The 18245-nt window shown below is 37.1% G+C and overlaps 1 protein-coding gene across 4 annotated transcripts; it reads left to right on the forward strand.

The window, feature by feature from the left end:
- The first annotated feature begins 375 nt into the window (after positions 1–375).
- srl (sarcalumenin) lies at positions 376–17899 on the forward strand. 4 transcript variants are annotated; one of them, XM_046866324.1, is made up of 7 exons: positions 376–499; positions 7733–7828; positions 8106–8201; positions 9021–9056; positions 11757–11873; positions 12390–12623; positions 16238–17899. In XM_046866324.1, the coding sequence occupies exons 1-7, from the start codon at positions 442–444 to the stop codon at positions 17047–17049; spliced, it is 1449 nt and encodes a 482-aa protein (XP_046722280.1). In that variant the 5' UTR covers positions 376–441; the 3' UTR covers positions 17050–17899. The 4 variants fall into 4 exon arrangements, with proteins under 4 accessions (XP_046722280.1, XP_046722279.1, XP_046722281.1 ...); XM_046866323.1 differs by having other exon boundaries at positions 7730–7828; positions 16238–17898; XM_046866325.1 differs by lacking the exon at positions 9021–9056 and having other exon boundaries at positions 7730–7828; positions 16238–17898.
- The last annotated feature ends 346 nt before the right edge of the window (positions 17900–18245 follow it).

An 18245-nucleotide genomic window follows, 5' to 3' on the forward strand; every position in this document is an offset into this window, starting at 1 on the left:
AAGGTAGTTTAAATACTTTCTGAATGTAAAAGTAGATTTGGACCATTGACAAGTTTCTCTGATAACTTTGCCAGACCTACCTTGTGTAATGGTGATGTTTTAATAATAGAGCTCAGATGATTTAACCATGTAACCTGCTTTTGAAGAAAACAAATGTAATATGTGCCCCTTGAATAAAGAGGTTATAGGCAGCTGTAAACTTCTAATTTAGCATTACAGATATAATGACTAAAACAGACATTCAGCTGCTTTAGTGCATACAGTCCTCATTGGCATGCCATTCTGCAGCGATGCCTGTAACAACCCCCATGCTCACTGTGACACAAACATGCTCCACCCAGCAGTCTGAGTGACAGCCTCGCTGCTGTGTGCCCCTTGACCTTCTGAAGATAATATATATATATAGTTGCCTACGTTAACACAGTTCTCCTGGCAGCAAACATGAAGGTCTTAGTTTTGATCTGGTATTTTGTCTTCCTACTGACCCTGGCCACAACAGGTAAACAGCTCAACATTTTAAGTTTTGTTCTTTCTTTATTCCTGAATATGTTAGATTATTCAAACTTTGTATAATTTTAGCATATATTTCAGAAAAGACCAAAAGATATTTCAGTGCAGATGTTTCTATTTGATATAGCATTTTTTTCTGCTGAATGCATGCAATGAAACCTACTGGTTCAGTGTCTAATAAATAGTGTAACCTCAATACATTTATAAAGCTGATAAACACATTCATGGTTTTTGAATTCTTAGTATTAAAAATTGTATATAATAGAGTGTTATTTATATAATAATCTATATAATAGAGTGCAATGTGTGTCAATTGTTAGCCCTGGCTTATCAGGGACATTAAATAGCTAAAATCAAGAAACTTTAGTCCATATAATATTTTTTAAGTGGTTGCTCAAAAAATATATAGTTATATATAGCTATAGTTTTTAGTTTTAAAGTTCTGGCTATAGTTCTACACTTTTTTAAAGCAGTACATAGGACTGAAATCCCTCATGCTGAAAAAGTGTATTGTGGTATGGCTTGAGTGCATGCATTGTGTGTCAGCTGCCTTGAGGCATGGCACCAGCTGATGGAAAGGCCTAGAGCTTGGCAAGCTGGAAGTCTAGGAAAAGTAGTTTATCCACGTGACAGTTCTGCCTATTTGTTTTCCTTGTTTTTTGTTTTTTTTGCCACCACAAAATAATAAAAAACTGTGTAAGTGGTTCAATGGATTTATAGCCAATAGTTCTGACATTACTTTCAGAATTTTTTCAGTTAACTACTTTTATTTAAAATACATTTTCTTTTGTTGTAAGATATGTTAGAGGAGTTTGTTGAATTACTTCAACTCAGGTTGGTTAACATTAACTTAACATTAACTCACAGGAGGTTTTACCTCTTTGTCTCCTTGGGTCTCTCGCACCCAGGCTCCCATCAGATTTCTAAGATTGGAAAATGTCCGGTAAATGGATGCCTTCCAATATAGATCTCTGTCCTCCTACCCCCTGTCCCCTTTCATTTTACTTACCTCTCTTCTCCCTCTCTTACACTTTTTCCTTACCTCACACTCCCCAATTTACACACAACACAGCTGCTGTCACCCTGCACTGTCACAATCAAAATGTATTCCTGGCAGCTGCCCATGAAGGGTTGTATTTCAACAGATGCATATGGAAAATATTGTAACATTTTTTAGTAATGGTCAGTTTTCTGGACTCTCATCCTGGTTTATATTATTGCTGTGTTTTTGTAAGACCTCACTTGTTTGCATAAATCCAAACAAGCTTGTAAAATATATATTTATGCTGAGAGTCTATTTTTTCTAGACCCAAAGACTCAGCATCAAATATTTGTTTAACTTTTTAATTATTTAGCATAAAAAATTTAACCTTGTAGAACTGTGAGCACCTATACCAGGTGCAAAATCAAATTTTTTAAAATATTGCTCCTGGCAATAAATGACTGGAACCAAACTCACGATTATTTATTTAGTCCTGAAATAGTGTTAATTCTATAAACTTTTCTCTAGCTTCTAATAAGCATGAAATCAATTTGCTTCATTTCCTGCCTCTGATTTTCATGTTGAACTTAAAAGGTGTGACATACAAGAGGTCACCAAAACAGACCAACAGTTTTAGATCTATTCTCTCTTAGTTTTATTTACATGCTACAGACATAACCCAGAATGTTGAACACATTAAACATGGACTTATTACATGAATCTGAAAATACAAACATCTTTGGGGTGCATTGGAATTTTGACTGCACAGAATAACTTCTCACTTGATGTCAGTGCACATCCTTACAAATGCTTTTCTGACTGAATGAGCACAAATCTTGATAGCTTAAATATAGATCTAATGTAGGGATAGACTTAAAAGTGTAGACTATTAGAATACATAAGGGGGGCAACTTTATGTTTATATTAATAGTTTTAAAATGGCGCATATTTGTAATATTTAGAAAAAGCTATATGATAAAAAGTGTTGTTTATAAGCAATTTACAGATGTTTAAAGGGAAAATAATTATAGATGTTCGAGAAATTCAAAGCAAGTGCATTAAATATTCTAAAGAATTATGTCAATATGGTATTGGTAACTATTATTTAGCAAACCCTGAAAAATTCAATATATGGTCGCAATTTTGTAGTGGTATCACATTGTATTCTATGTCTTTGCATCATTTTGCAAGAATGCAGATTACATGAATGACATGTGGATTAACATCATTTGCATATTGGAAGGTCTACAGTATGAGTATACAGTATCTCACAAAAGTGAGTACACCCCTCACATTTCAACAACCATTTTAATATATGTTCTCAATGGACAATAATATAGAAATAAAAATTGGATATAAAGTAATCCCCTATTTATCACAGTGGTTACGTTCCATAACCCCCAGCAATATATACGAAAAAATCCGCAATAAACGGACGCTACCCCAAAAATGCTTTTTTTATTTTTTAAGATGTAAATTATCCTCCCACACACTTTAAAGTCACAGAAAACATTTGCAAGAATATAGTGAGATGAATTTTGTGTAAATTCGTAGAAATACAGTACACTATCATAGTTCATATTGAGTACATTTACTGTACAGTATATAGTTCAGTAGTAGCATAGCCTATGCAAGTAAAAGATACACGTCCCGCATTCTTTACTTTCTGTACTGTACTATTTTAACATTTTACTTAATTTAATAATGAATAATTATATTTTTATTGATAAATTACATTATTTCAACATAAAACATGAAACATAAATGTTTTTTTTGGTGTATCGTGCTATCTGCGAGAGACAATTTATTTATGTGGTAAATGCAATTTGATGCAAAAAGATCAACTGGGGAGTAGTCGGTGTGCAGCTTGTACAGTACTACAGATTTGCTGTCCACTGAAAATAACTCAACATAAAGCTTCTAAATAGCTGCCAACAAAAATGAGTACATCCTAAGTGACCAAATTAATTTGTGTATCTTGTGTTAGAGCAATATTTGGCGTTTTGAGTGCAATTCTCTTATACTGACCACTAGATGTTCAACATGGGAACTTTCTGAGGATTTGAGAATTAGAAGGGTTGCTGTGTAAGCATGCCAAAACTGTGTCCAAAGTGTCAATATTTTGTGTGAGCATTATTGTTATCTAACACTCCCTTAATCTCCTGGGCATGAAATTCACCAGAGCTGCACAGGTTGTTGCTGGGATCCTCTTCCACACATATAATGACATGACACTGAGCAGATAGATTCCAACATGTACATAGATTTTTCCCTTAATGAACTGCAGCTCCCCAGTACCAGCAGCATTCATGCAGCCCCAGAGCATGATGCTTCGACTGTAGGAAACACACAATTTTCCTGGTGCTCCTCACCAGGGCGTCACCACACATGCTGGACACCATCTGAGCCAAACAAGTTTATCTCATCAGACCACAGGACATGGGTCCAGTAATTCATGCTCTTGGACAGGTTGTCTTCAGCAAACTGTTTGCGGGCTTTATTGTAAACCAGCTTCAGAAGAGGTTTCCTTCTGAGACAACAACCTTGCCACCTGACTTGTTGCAGTATGGTCTGAGCACTGACAAGTGAACCTTTGACTTCTGCAACTGCTAAAGCAATGCTGGCAGCACTCATGCATCTGTTTATTTGAAACAGCTTTTGCACCTGACGCACAGCATGATAACTTAACTTCTTTGATTGATCCTTGCAATGCCTGTCCCGAGTGGAACTCATCTTTAAAAACTTGTATGTCTCTGGCCACTGTACTGCAACAGTTTCACTGTGTTACAGATCTTCTTATAGCCTAGGTCATCTTTGTAAAGAGCAACAATTCTAATACTCAAAAGAGTTCTTTGCCATGTGGTGCCATGTTGTGCATCTAGTGGTCAGTATAAGAGAATTGTACCAAAAGCACCAAATATTTATTGCTCTAATACAAGATACACAAATTTGGTATGTTTAAAAGTATGGTCCTGTCAAGCAGACAAAAACATAAACATGATGAATAGAATTTTTGTGGCTTTGCATGGTTAAGTGAAATACAGTCGTTATTACATAGGCAATAATGTTGGGTTGATTTTAGAGGACAGTAAATCTGTACTGCTATACAAGCTGCACATTAACTACTCTAAATTATATACAAGTTTAATTTCTTTAGTATTGTCCCTTGAGAAGATATACTAAAATGGCTGCTGAAATGTGAGGGGTCTGCTCACTTTTGTGAGATAGTGTTCTACAGCTTACTATTGGGGTCTACAGCTTACTATATAGGCTGTTAGTGTGTTCTATTTCTTTGCTGTGTACCAGTAGCAAAGTGAACTTAAAACTGATTTTTTTTTTTTAGCCTTCGTGTCCAAAGTGGTTTTCCAGTATTTGGACATAAGTCATTACAAATCTCTTAAATGAGGATAAAAAATAAAATGCATACAAATCTGATACTGATATTTTAAATCTATTAAGATTACAAATTCCTCAAGCTGAGTTTTTCTTTTCAATTGGAAACAAGAATCACTCAAGCTTAATTACTCAATCAATGTTAATAAATGCTCAGTGACCTGAAATATATATACAGTATATATCTCAAGCAGTGATATGTGTCTGTAATTCACAGTCATCTTAGTTATGTTTTAAATGTAGCTATTGTTTGTATTAAATGTAATTTAACGAGAGAAGGCACCTCCTGATCTGCAATTAAGTATACTTGCTTAAGCACTTAGTTTATGCAACCTATCTTTAGACACTGAGCCCCTTTATGGTGTTCTCCAAAGCATACAAACAGCTGATCAGTGACCTCTCAGCTGCCATTCAATTCCAGATAGTACTCACTACAGCCCTTCCTGGACACAGAAAGGAAGAGCTGAATGACAGGTTTGATGAGTTTTCTAATACACTTTAGCAGCAATATCTTTGTCAGAAAAAATGGGCTTGGCCTCAACACTTTTGTTTGAACACTGATTATCAATGTAGACAAGCGATTTTTTTTTTAATCTGGCTATTATTTACCCACCTCCTTGTAAATATTCCAATTGTTTGGCACAGGTTTGCTAAGTGAGAACACATTTACTGAATTGGTTGCTGACCAAAACAATAATTATGATTTAGTGCCACCCTGATAGTTGATGTGAGGGTTTTGGTCCACATGAGTATGTGTAACCCAACTTAAAGGTTCCTAAACTGTAACACTATTTATTTATTTATTTATTAAGGTGATTGAATGACTTTGTGTTATGTTCTGTTGGGAAAATAATGTTTTATCCTGTCTGCCTAAAGGCCTAACAGTAGCTTGCTGCCTCACATTTTTATTTTGTAATTCAGACAGAAATAGAAACAGATGTTTTGGATGGTAAGTGAATTCAATAAATACAATTTCCATCAAGAAGACAAACTGACAAACATCAGTGTCCAATAAAAAGAAAACCCCCACCAATTCATGGCCTTAGAAATACTGGGCCCAAGCCTCAGGGTTGTTGGAACAAATAAGAACTGGTCCACCTCCTTTATCTGTAACTTTATCTGTTTCATTACCAATACAAGCCAATTTAGGATTGGGACTTGATTCTTTCTACTTCTTACTGATTTCCACAGCTGGTGCTAAAGAACATTATCATTGAGAAGTTCAGTTTTTTCTTGTACATACAATCTGCTTTGCTGCTACATCTGTATGTCTGTCAGATCTGGTGAGCTACCTGTACAGGATCAAAGAGCCACACGTAGTGGGTCTTTTTTCCACTTTGGAAAATGTTAGGACTAATTCTCCAAGTGAGAGGTTTATTAAGGAAGCGTATCTCAACATTTGACATATTAATGCAATCTTAGTTGTTTGCAGTAAAAACTGGTGCAAGGTAATTGAATTGGTAACTTCAATTTACTTTCAAGATCCAAAATCTGTGCGTGTGTGTGTTTGTGCTTGTGTGGGTGGGTGGGGTATGCCATTTGATTTTCAAAATGCTTTTCTGCCAGTGAAATTCATGCTCATGTTCCCTACTCATGGTTTATGCTAACAAAAACTAAGTAGGGCTCTGTGCGGGCCACTTGAGTTCTTTCATTGTCCTTTGACGAACTATGTCTTTGTGCACAGGGATATTGTCTTGCTTGTTTGGTCTATTTTTGAAATTATCTTCAATGGCCAAGATCTGCTACCTAAACAATGCAAAAAAGATTTGAACCACTCATCATTGCTTGTGCAAACTTTCAAATTAAAAAAACAAAACAAAATTTTTTTTTATATTTATTTAATCATGTGATAATGAAAACTTTCACTTTTACAAAATAAACACCAGTTTATTTTACTTATACCTATATGTGGTTCGGCTGTTGCAAAGCCTAAGCTTATACACTGTACATGACATGTATTATATAGTATGTCTTGTATTATATAGTAGTCTATTATTTATATAGTATGAATATTGTATGATGTATGAATATTTCCAAAATATTGCGTAAAGAAAATTATTATTTAAAAGAAATTCAAAGCACACAACTGTGCATTTTAATTATGAAATTAAATAATAAATATTTTTAATGACTCCATGTACTATGTAGGGAAATGTAACCACCAACCAGCCCGAACAAAGATAGCACAGTTCTCCAAACGTGGAAGTGTGAACTGGGAGGACCGAACAGTTAACCCCATATTTAGCCCTGTACATAATACCAGTGTGAAACATGATTCCAGACAAATTTTACAGTGACCGTAAGCCTTCCATGTTTGTAGTAACATACAGGCATTCTTAAAAGGCTGATGAGTCCTTGTTGCTGAATATATTTAGATACAGGCGAAAGGCAGTGGACTGACTGCTATTATCTTTCTTCACTGTATTTGGGAAAGAAGCTGTCCTAGTGGTTTGGGGGCTGTTATGAAACTAGGGAGTCCCCATATTCATATCCACAGTCCAGAGAATAGAGCAGCATGGCTACTTTGTGACACTGATTGGTTTTATTTTTGGATTTGCAGGGACTAAATATATGTTCTGTATGAGTCATTGCAGTATTGGGTGGGTCTTATGTCACCTTGGTTGTGCAAGACATCCTGTTCTACTTAACCTCTCATAGTTATGAGAATATGATTATTGTCCAGATCAGGAATTAAAAGTATTGGTAATTAAGACAACCAGTAAATGATCATGCATACAGTTTTTTTGACTGATATGCCCTGGGTCTTGTGACTGGGAAAAATGTACAGCTTCCTAGATATAGGTTTCATGTGTTGTTCTAAATAATTCATTGTTGTGTCTTCAGCAGAAGAAGAGGAGGTATTGGATTCTGTACTGAGAGACAGATCTCACATTGATGAGACATTAAGATTGGCAGCAGAGGACAATGCAGGAAACTATGCAGGTGAGAGGAAGGCTCCTGGGTTGCATATTAGTGACTACTTTAAACACCAAAAAGACCATCAAACTCTTATTTGAGTTAAATGATGACACCTGTAGAAGTTATAAATAATCCTCATATGTACAAACGACTACTAACAAATTGCAAGGCATCATTCCATTTGGCAGTCACAAAAGTACTTTGGTTACTTTCCTGCTAATATCCAGCCCTCAGACTGCATTATTTATTTATTGTTTTTTTTTCTTTTCTTAATTTCTGTTCTCTTTGTAATTTCTTCTAGCTGCTTTGCAGAAACTGAGAATGATCTACCACAATTCTATAAGGCCTATGGAGCATGCCTACAAATACAATGAGCTCAGACAACATGAAATCTCAGGTACATCACTGGCCTGGTGGTTGGTCTCATCTCTGTCTACTGGGTGTCAAAATTATTGTTTTTATCATGTATTTGAACTCCATCATTCATAACATCATCAGTGTCCATTCAAATGATAACTTCATGTAGTTATTTAGGTCCAATCTGATCAGGCTTCTTGTGAAGTGATTGAAATTATAGTATTCCCTATAAAACACCAAATTCTGCAAATAATTGTTATGATGTAGTATTAAAAAGTTTTAAGACTAGTTTTGTAACACGCCAACAGCAAAAAGCTGCACACACAGTCATAGGGAGCACTGACCTTCATGTCGTGTGTACATCAGGAGCTGTGCAACTGGTGCTATTCTGAACACGTTATCAATTGTTACCAGTGTTAACAAGTTAGAACAAAGAGCAAACATAAAAACTGGGATACAGAGATGTTTGACATGATTCGGCAAGTATACGGCAATGCTGCAATGAGTTGTTTGAGGTGTTTTGAGTGGCCCTAATGTTTCAAAAGTGGAAGGACATTACTGTAAGACGTTGAGAGATCAGAAAGACCTTTAACAAGCTTAACCCCTTAAAATGTTGAAACCATTCAGCAACTTGTTCATGATGATGCAACCTATAGAATCTGCAGCAACTTGAGACAATCCATCTGTGATTCATGATCTCCATACAATGCACCTTCTTTTTTCTTTAATTAATTTAATATTCTTCTTCCTTTCCTAACTATTCTGTTAATTCCAATTGCATTTTCACTGCACTACACTTGATTTTTCCTATGTTGCTCTTTTTGTCCTCTTGCTTACCTACCCTGCTTTCAATAAACAGCTTATCCAGGACGTACCCTGGGAGATTCAGCGACAGGTGGGTATAATGGGGCATTCTGCTGCATGGCCCCTGCCTGAGCATCTGACCCCTTGCTAGTACTGGCTGCAGCCATTCATCCTGTATGAATGTTATAGTAATAAATTAATGATACTTTCCAAGGCCTTCTGGGTACCAAAGTGTGGACATATGGCATGTTATTATTCATTGTTAAGTGCAAAGATTTGCGACACTGGGCTTTCATTGTCCTCTCAAATGTCATAAATTGTGTTGATTATAGATTTAAAGAATGTGCCATGTCAAGGCTGTTAAAGGCTAATTATTTCTTATGTTAATTGTGGCATAATGTTTGCCCAACATTATAATAAACGTACACTGACTACAACAGAAAACAAAATGACATTAGATGGATTATTATATTTTTTAAATTTACTCTAAAAATAATAATTGTGTCCTCTATCCTAATTCTAATAGGCCTTATTATTGTGGCCTAATTTTTGTGGAAACATATATATAGTATATAATATGTTCCAATCTTTTTCTGACAGGACCCTCTCTGCTATAACTGTGTATATACACAATATATATACCGTATTTTTCAGACTATAAGCGGCTACTTTTTTCCTACGTTTTGAACCCCGCGACTTAAACAACGAAGCGGCTAATTTATGAATTTTTCCTGGGTTTTTCAGGGGTTTCACAAAAAAAGCCAAAAAACTGAGCCCCATAACATTAGACCAATGAAGAAACGAAAACACGCACCTCACCTGTGTTCTGAGCTCCACGGCATCGGGAGAAAAGCTTCCACCGGGTGATTTTTAAACGCACGATACCAAAAGATAAACTCTCGAGAGAAATAGTTGTGAAAGGAAGGAGGAAGACAGTGAACAATGACTTTCTTGGTCGGCTACTGTTTAGATACAAGCCGTTGTAACGCGTTGAGTCTGGGTCAAGGGAGATCTCGCTAACTCCAGTTGCAACAGAAATCATATAAGCACAGACAGGTTTCCAAAACTCGTGCTTTTTTATTTTTCTTGGCAACAGTGTTATGGGTTAGTCAAAGAAACATAGAAATGAGCATCAGAAAATAATAAGGACATAATCCTCAGTCTTAAACACACGCAGTAATACCCGAAGAATGCAGTGGCAGGCTATTCCCAAAATATCGCTATGCTCCTAATAGAAGCGAACATATTACATTTAGTGTCTTTCGTTAAAGCCTGTGTAAAGTGCATTAGTTTCAGTGTAGACACCTGCGGCTTATAGACAGGTGCGTCTTATTTATGTTAAAAATATAAATGTTTGTAGAATTCAGTGGTACATACATATACATATATATAAAACTTTTTTTTGGCTTCTCCCATTAGGGGTCGCCACAGCAGATCATCCGCATGTTTGATTTGGCACGTTTTTACACTGGATGCCCTTCCTAACGCAACCCTTCCCATTTATCCGGGCTTGGGACCGGCACTAAGAGTTGCTAGGGTTGGTTGTGGTTGGTTCCCTGACCGGGGATCGAACCTAGGTGAGCGTGCCGCATCCTAACCACTAGACCACCAGGGACTATATATATATATATATATATATATATATATATATATATATATATATATATATATATATATATATATATATATATATATATATAAATAATAATAAAAATTCATCTGGTCCTTATTAGGTCTTAGAATAAGACAAATACAACCTCAAATGAACAACACATAAAGCTAAAATGGGGAAGCTATGTGTGAAAAACTAAGTAAACCCATGATTTGATAGCTTGTAGGACCACCTTTACCAGCAATAACCTGAAGAAATGTTGTGTATGACTTTATCAGTCTCTCACATTGTTTTGGATGAATTATTGCTCACTCTATTTCACAACATTGCTTTAGTTCTTTGAGTTTTGTGGGCAGTTTTTATGCACAGCTCTCTCAATGTCATGCCACAGCATTTCAATAAGATGCGGTTTGGACTTTGATTAAGCCATTGCAATACCTTGATTAATTTTTAGTTTTTTTGATTCCTTATTTTTAATTTTTTTGCATGGGCCCTAAGAAATGTCTATAATTATAAAAAGAAGCGAACTTTACGAATTGTGACTTTTGAAGAATAATATACTGGCAGAAGGTTATGTCTATTAAGTTAGTCCACCCCACTTACTGAGTCCACTCTATTTTGTTCTTGTTCTTATATGTTCTTGTCTGGTGGACTAACTAACTAACTGGACATAACCTTCTGGCAGTAAATTACTTTTTTTGTGCAGTAGTATTTTGTAATACAAAAGGAAATTGATTGACTGAATTTTTTAATAATAAAACAAAGTCTAACTATAGCTTGTAACCAAAAAAGGCATATGTCTTCTGTTTTGCTCTAATGATGCTTTGCTATTTTAGTGTGTTTTAAATGTTGTATTAGTGACTAGAGATTAATTTAATCTAATCCTGACAGATGAACATAGCAGAGGACATACAAAATGTTTACTGCTAAATGGTAAATGAACACCACTGCTAATGCATTGGAGTAATCATAAAATGAGGTCATGTGTGCCACTTTTCGCTCCGTGCATATAACCTGATTTATGTGCACAGATATTTTAATTTGGGGTTAGTTGTCAATTAAGAGTCAGTAAGGTATATATGTTTTACATTTGATACATTTATTTGAGTTAAAGAGGTTTGTATATGTAAGAAGTGCTGATCATTTTTATTTTTTTAATCTACTTCTGTCATACTGCAGATGGAGAGATCACCTCCAAACCCATGGTTCTGTTTCTTGGCCCCTGGAGTGTAGGGAAATCCTCTATGATTAATTACTTGCTGGGGCTTCAAGACACCCCTTATCAGTTATACACAGGTAAATTCCTATCCATTACTTGTAATATTATACTCTTCATGTTATTAACAAAAGACCAGTCAACCATTATGTCAACTAATGTTTTAATAACATTCATATCTACCCATGTAGCCCATGTAGCCACATTTCAGTTATATTCAGTCTACATGATTTCATCTAGGAATTGGCAGTATAATACAGCATGAGAACACACTGTACAGTTGATAGCATGGCTACGTTTGAGGCTTTTCCACTTTTGGTGAAAATGCTGAGAATGAGAACATACAACATCACTTGAATTTAGGTTCTTTATTATAATGATCTTTTGTATTTAGCTTATATCAAATACTATCTCATTCTTTCTCCAAATTTCTCCAAACTAAATGTAACAGTGCACATAATTCTTGCATGATGGCTACAGCTAGGGACATTATTTGCGACAGCTAGGGACAGAACCCATGTACTATCCCCTGGGCAGGCTAGATGAAGCCCCTTCTTATCCCTCATTACATTCTATATCTTGTTATTGTTCTACAGGAGCTGAGCCCACTACCTCTGAGTTCACCGTGATCATGCATGGTGAAAAAGTTCGCTCTGTAGAGGGCATTGTGATGGCTGCTGACAGCTCTCGTTCCTTCTCTCCCCTGGAGAAATTTGGGCAGAATTTTTTGGAGAAGCTAATTGGCATTGAGATGCCCCACAAGCTCCTGGAGCGTGTTACATTTGTGGATACACCAGGAATAATTGAGAATCGCAAACAGCAAGAGAGAGGTAAAATCATAACAAGTAATCTTTATGAAGAGTTTATGAAGAACTTTTGTTTATAAAGAAACAGGTATTCAAAGCATTTTACATGTAACCACATGAATTGATTGCAATAGATCATGGGTATAATTATATTCTTATAGCATATTTCACAGTAATAAAAATAAACAAACAAAAAAAGTTAAGTGGTGGGTGGTGCAGCTCCAGGTTACCAGATTCAATCTTGTGTTGATTTTCTGTGTGGAGTTCTGGAGTTTACTTTTGTCTAGAGATCTCTCCAGGTGTTTTTATTTTTTTCACTCCACTGCCCTCCCTCTCTTTCACACATGTAGGGACATGGGGTATACTTCTGTCTTACTCCAGCTGACTTTCATTCACCTTCTCTCCAGCATGTACCTCCACCTCTCCAGGCTCTTCTCAACCTGCTCCCTACTCTCATTACAAATCACAATATCATCTGCAAACATCATAGTGTTTGACCTTGTTTTGTTAACCTGTCCATCACCACTGCAAAAAGGGAAGGGCTTAGAGCCGATCCTTGATGCAATCCTACCTCCACCTTAAACCAGTCAGTCGTTCCTACTGCACACTTCACTGCTGTCACACTGTCCTCATACATGTCCTGTACCAACCTCACATACTTCTCTGACACACCGGAATTCCTCATATAATACCACAACTCCTCTGTCAGCACCCTGTCAAATGCTTTCTCTAGATCCACAAATGCACAATGCAACTCCTTCTGACCTTCCCTATACTTCACTTTTAACATTCTCAAAGCAAATATTACATCCATAGATCTCTTTCTTGGCATGAAACCATACTGTTGCTCACAGATGGTCACCTCTTCTCTCAGTCTGGCTTCTACTACATTTTCCTATAACTTCACAAAGGTTTCACTGATTAAACTTCACTGATTAACTTTATTCCCCTGTAGTTACTGCAGGCCTGCACATCTCTCTTATTCTTAAAAACCGTTACCAGCACACTCCATTGCTCAGGCATACTCTAATTTTCTAAAATTTTGTTGAACAATCTGGTTAAAAATTCCACTGGCATCTCTCCTCTCTTCATCCTCTTAATAGCTGCTCTCACTTCCTCCTTACTAATCCTATCCACTTCCTGCTTCACCATCTCCACACCATCCAACATTCTCTCTCCCTCATTTTCCTCATTCACCAGCAGCTCAAAATACTCCCTCCACCTTCTCAACACACTCTCCTCACTAGTCAACAAACTTCCATCTCCATCCTTTATTTTGCAGCACATTCTTCCCCGCTCGGTCGTCCTGCCTGTCCAATCGGTACAAATCCTTATCTCCTTCCTTCCTGTCCAACTTCTCATTCAACTCCTCATATACCTTTTCCTTAGCTTTTGCCAAATCCCTCTTTACCTGCTGTTGTACTCCTGTCTACTTTCTTGTCTCTCTGCTGATCCACGTCTCATTGTCTTCCTTTCTATTTCCAAATGTCACACCAAGTACCTTTCACAGTTTTTACCTTTTACCTTTTTTACCTTCCAGTCTCCCTTATCACATCTGCAGTAGTTGACCAATCATCCAGCACCTCTTCACCAGTCCATGTCTGACCTCTTCCCTGAATCTTACACTACAGTCTTTCTCCTTCAGATGCCACCACATTATTCTTCTTTCAGTTCTCACACTCCTCATTTTCTTCTTCACCTCCAAAACCATCCTACAGGCAAAATCTACCACCATCTGCTCTTCCACATTCCTCTATTTAAAGCCAAACCTACCCATTACTTCCTCATCACCTCTAATCCCTTCACCAACCCCTTCACCAACATAGCCAATCACTAATCTTTTTTTCCTAGGTACTCTTTCAACCACTTCATCTAACTCACTCCAGAATCTTTTCTTCTCCTCCATCTCACAACACACTTGTGATGCATAAGCACTGATGACATTTATCATCAGTTCTTCAACTTCCAGCTTCACGTTCATCACCCTATCAGAAACTCTCTTCACCTCCACTACACTCTTACTGTACTCTTCCCTCAGGATAACCCCTGCACCATTTCTCTTTCCATCCACGCCATGATAAAAACAGTTTAAACCCACCACCAATGTTCTTTACTTCCTTTCCATTTGGTCTCCTGAACACACAACATATCCACCTTTCTTCACTCCATCTTATCAGCTAACTCTCTCCCTTTACCAGTCATAGTACCAACCCTAACCTCCACTCTCCTGCACCTCTCCTTCTCCTTCTTCGGCCAACAGTATCATAATTTTCATCGATACTTGTTGACTAACATACTTGTTGCGGTCGTTGGTAACCCGGGCCTCGACTGATCCGGTATGAAATTTTGATTCATGATCCGCATATTTGACTTGGCACATGTTTTATGCTGGATGCCCTTCCTAATACAACCCTCCCCATTTATTCTGGCTTGGGACTGGCACTAAGAGTGTACTGGCTTGTGCAACCCTAATGGCTGGGTTATTATTTCTGCTAGTGTAGCAACCATAAACAATTTTTAAGTATTTTAACTTCTATATACTGTACCAGTTGCACCTTTTTATATGAAAACAAAAGGTATGAGTTAATTAATCAGTATGATTATATAATTTTAAATCTCATTGTACCATGTTGAGATATATATATATATATCAGTGGAACCCGGTTATCTCGCCCTTGGTTACCACGACAACCCTATTAAGTCGACGTTTTTGAAGTGGAACCGCCAAATTCTTGCTTTTTCTAAGCATTTTTTAATCGGTTATGTCGACTTTTTTTATGTCGCCGAACCCTAATATCTCGAGCACAAGGGGGGAAAAATTTGCCATTTAATGTCGGTTATCTCGGTGCAGCCGCAGAAGAACTCGCGGAAGTGGCAAAAATCAAGGCTTACAGCTGCTACAGGTGTTGTATTGTATACTGGTGAATCTCTGCTGTTAGTTAGTGCACATATGCCTTTTGTTGTTAAATGTTATGCGATGAACAGGTGGCGAAAGTCGCGCTTGGCGGCGCGGAACGTGTGATGATTATCAAAAGCATAGAATGAACACCGGCAGGATCGGGGGGAATCCGCGGTGCGCTTTGGGAAGAAAAGAGCAGCCGTTGAGAGAGTGCCGGTGTAAAGGCACGTACCGGGATACACATGCGCGATAACAACGACCGCCGTGAACCAACATATACCAACAATAACGGACAGTGAGAGTGTGGAAGTTTAAATAGGAGCTGGTGATGATGATAAACGAGCCCCATATGTGCGCGATTGAAGCCGGGAGCTTAAGAGAAAGCGGCCGAGAAAGCACCTGACACGCTGAAGGGGGCCGAAGGGGGAGTGGCAGGTGGATTCCTGACAGATAAACATGTACTGTATGTATTTTATAGCATGCCTTCATCAAACAAATCGCGGCAACGCTGTTGTGTAAAAAACCCCTTCAAAAACACATGCATGCACATTCTCATTTATTAACGCACATCATGTATATAAAGAAATTTCAAGCACGTTAATATATTGCCGCCATTTTGATTTTCGTTTATCTCGATCATCGGTTACCTCGATGCTTTTTGGCGACCCCCTAGGACATCGACATAACCGGGTTCCACTGTATATATAATTTTAACAGTTCCACACTACCTTCTCCACAGGGTATCCCTTTAATGATGTGTGCCAGTGGTTCATTGACCGAGCTGACCTCATCTTTGTGGTATTTGACCCCACCAAGTTGGATGTTGGCCTTGAGCTAGAGATGCTCTTCAAGCAACTGAAAGGTCGAGAGTCACAGATACGCATCATCCTTAACAAGGCTGACAGCCTGGCTACTCAAGATCTCATGCGTGTGTATGGTGCTTTGTTTTGGAGCCTTGCACCCCTTATCAATGTAACTGAGCCCCCACGTGTGTACGTCAGCTCCTTCTGGCCCTATGACTATGCTCCCAACACCAGCCATGAACTCTTCAAACGTGAGGAAATTTCTCTCTTGGAAGACTTAAACCAGGTAATTGAAAATCGCTTAGAGAATAAGATTGCTTTCATTCGGCAACATGGAATTCGTGTACGAATCCATGCCCTGCTGGTGGATCGCTATGTCCAAACATTTAAAGAGAAGATGAGTTTCTTTAGTGATCCTGAATTAGTGTTTAAGGAAATAGTTGATGACCCAGATAAATTCTATATTTTCAAGTCTATCCTGGCCAAGACTAACGTCAGCAAGTTTGACTTGCCAAACCGTGATGCATACCGTGACTTTTTCGGCATCAATCCAATAAATGGTTTCAAGCAGCTTTCTGCCCAGTGTTCTTATATAGGTGGCTGCCTGCTGGATAAAATTGAAAAGGCCATTACCACTGATTTGCCAGGACTCCTGAGCAGCATTCACTCTAATAAGAACCCTAGCCTGTCCTCATGTGAGGCCACTGGCTGTGGAGAAAAGCCCAAGAATCGCTACAGGCGAAATTAAAAGAAAAAAAGAGCTCTTAAGAAAAAACAGGCAATATTGGTAGCATAGAATCATTGGAAACAAGTGTGATTACTGCAACATAATTTTTCAGAATTTGAACAGCATGCCATAAGATCATAATTTTTAAGCCTTTTTTTTACTGAAAAATGAGAGATGATGATATTTTGATTAAAAACTAATCACTGACTAATCATTTGGGTGCTACATTAACCGTTATCAGTATAAAAAGGAAAGTATGTAATCCTGAGAGGTGGGGGAATTGTAGCTGATATAAAAACAATGTAAAAGACTGCTACATTCAATAGAAGCTGCATTGTTGATGAGATAAAAAAAAAATCACACTGGCATTCAATGTTTTTGGCAGGCTTGTATGAAATCTAGAAGGTTGTCGTTTTGTAAACAAAGTGTCTATAAAGAAAATGAGTGTATCAGCTCATGGTAACAACATTCTTTTTTCATAGATGTTGATTTTATTTGTAGACTTGTGATGGACTTTTATCTTTCTTGTCATGTTCTATTTAGTGAAAATCACTGTGCTGCATGTTTAGAAGAATTTAAAGGGGCACATTTTACATATTCGTACATTTTTACTTTAACTCTTTCCTAAGATTTTAATTGTATTTCTGCTTTTAATTCTATTTCCACATCAACAGAATGTATCTTCTGAAATGATCACTTGAAAATTGTTAGTAGGCTTTTTGGTTTTCAATGCATTTTAGTCATTTCCTTTGAGAACCAACTTTCTTAAAAATATAACTGTCTTTAGATTATTATTTGCCCAGGTGTTTTAATGTGTAATTTATGCTTATAAATAAATAAATAAAAACTGCAGCACCATGTACATTTACAAGTGTCAAAAGAAATAAAAGTGTTTGTGATCATATAATTCCTTATTTGACATACCAACAGAGTTTATATATTTAAAATTTACAGTTTGTGTGTGTGTATATATACATATATATATATACAATGAGGAGAATAAGTATTTGAACAGTGTTACTTATTCAGTAAGTAATACAGTAATACTTATTCTCCTCACATTCTGACCCTCAAAGACCTGTTAGTCTGCCTTAAAAATGTCCACCTCCACTACATTTATTATCCTAAATTAGATGCACCTGTTTGACGTCGTTAGCCGCATAAAGACACCTGTCCACCCCATACAATCAGTAAGAATCCAACAACTAACATGGCCA

Source organism: Silurus meridionalis, chromosome 14 (assembly GCF_014805685.1).
Source record: "Silurus meridionalis isolate SWU-2019-XX chromosome 14, ASM1480568v1, whole genome shotgun sequence".
NCBI classification, from domain to species: domain Eukaryota; kingdom Metazoa; phylum Chordata; class Actinopteri; order Siluriformes; family Siluridae; genus Silurus; species Silurus meridionalis.

Bases quoted from the DNA above. Each gene is read 5' to 3' on its own strand.
- srl (XM_046866323.1), top strand. From the start codon at position 442: ATGAAGGTCTTAGTTTTGATCTGGTATTTTGTCTTCCTACTGACCCTG. The intron at 9,057-11,756 runs GTGGGTATAATG...GTCATACTGCAG, and splicing joins CCTGGGAGATTCAGCGACAG to ATGGAGAGATCACCTCCAAA. The intron at 12,624-16,237 runs GTAAAATCATAA...CCTTCTCCACAG, and splicing joins TCGCAAACAGCAAGAGAGAG to GGTATCCCTTTAATGATGTG.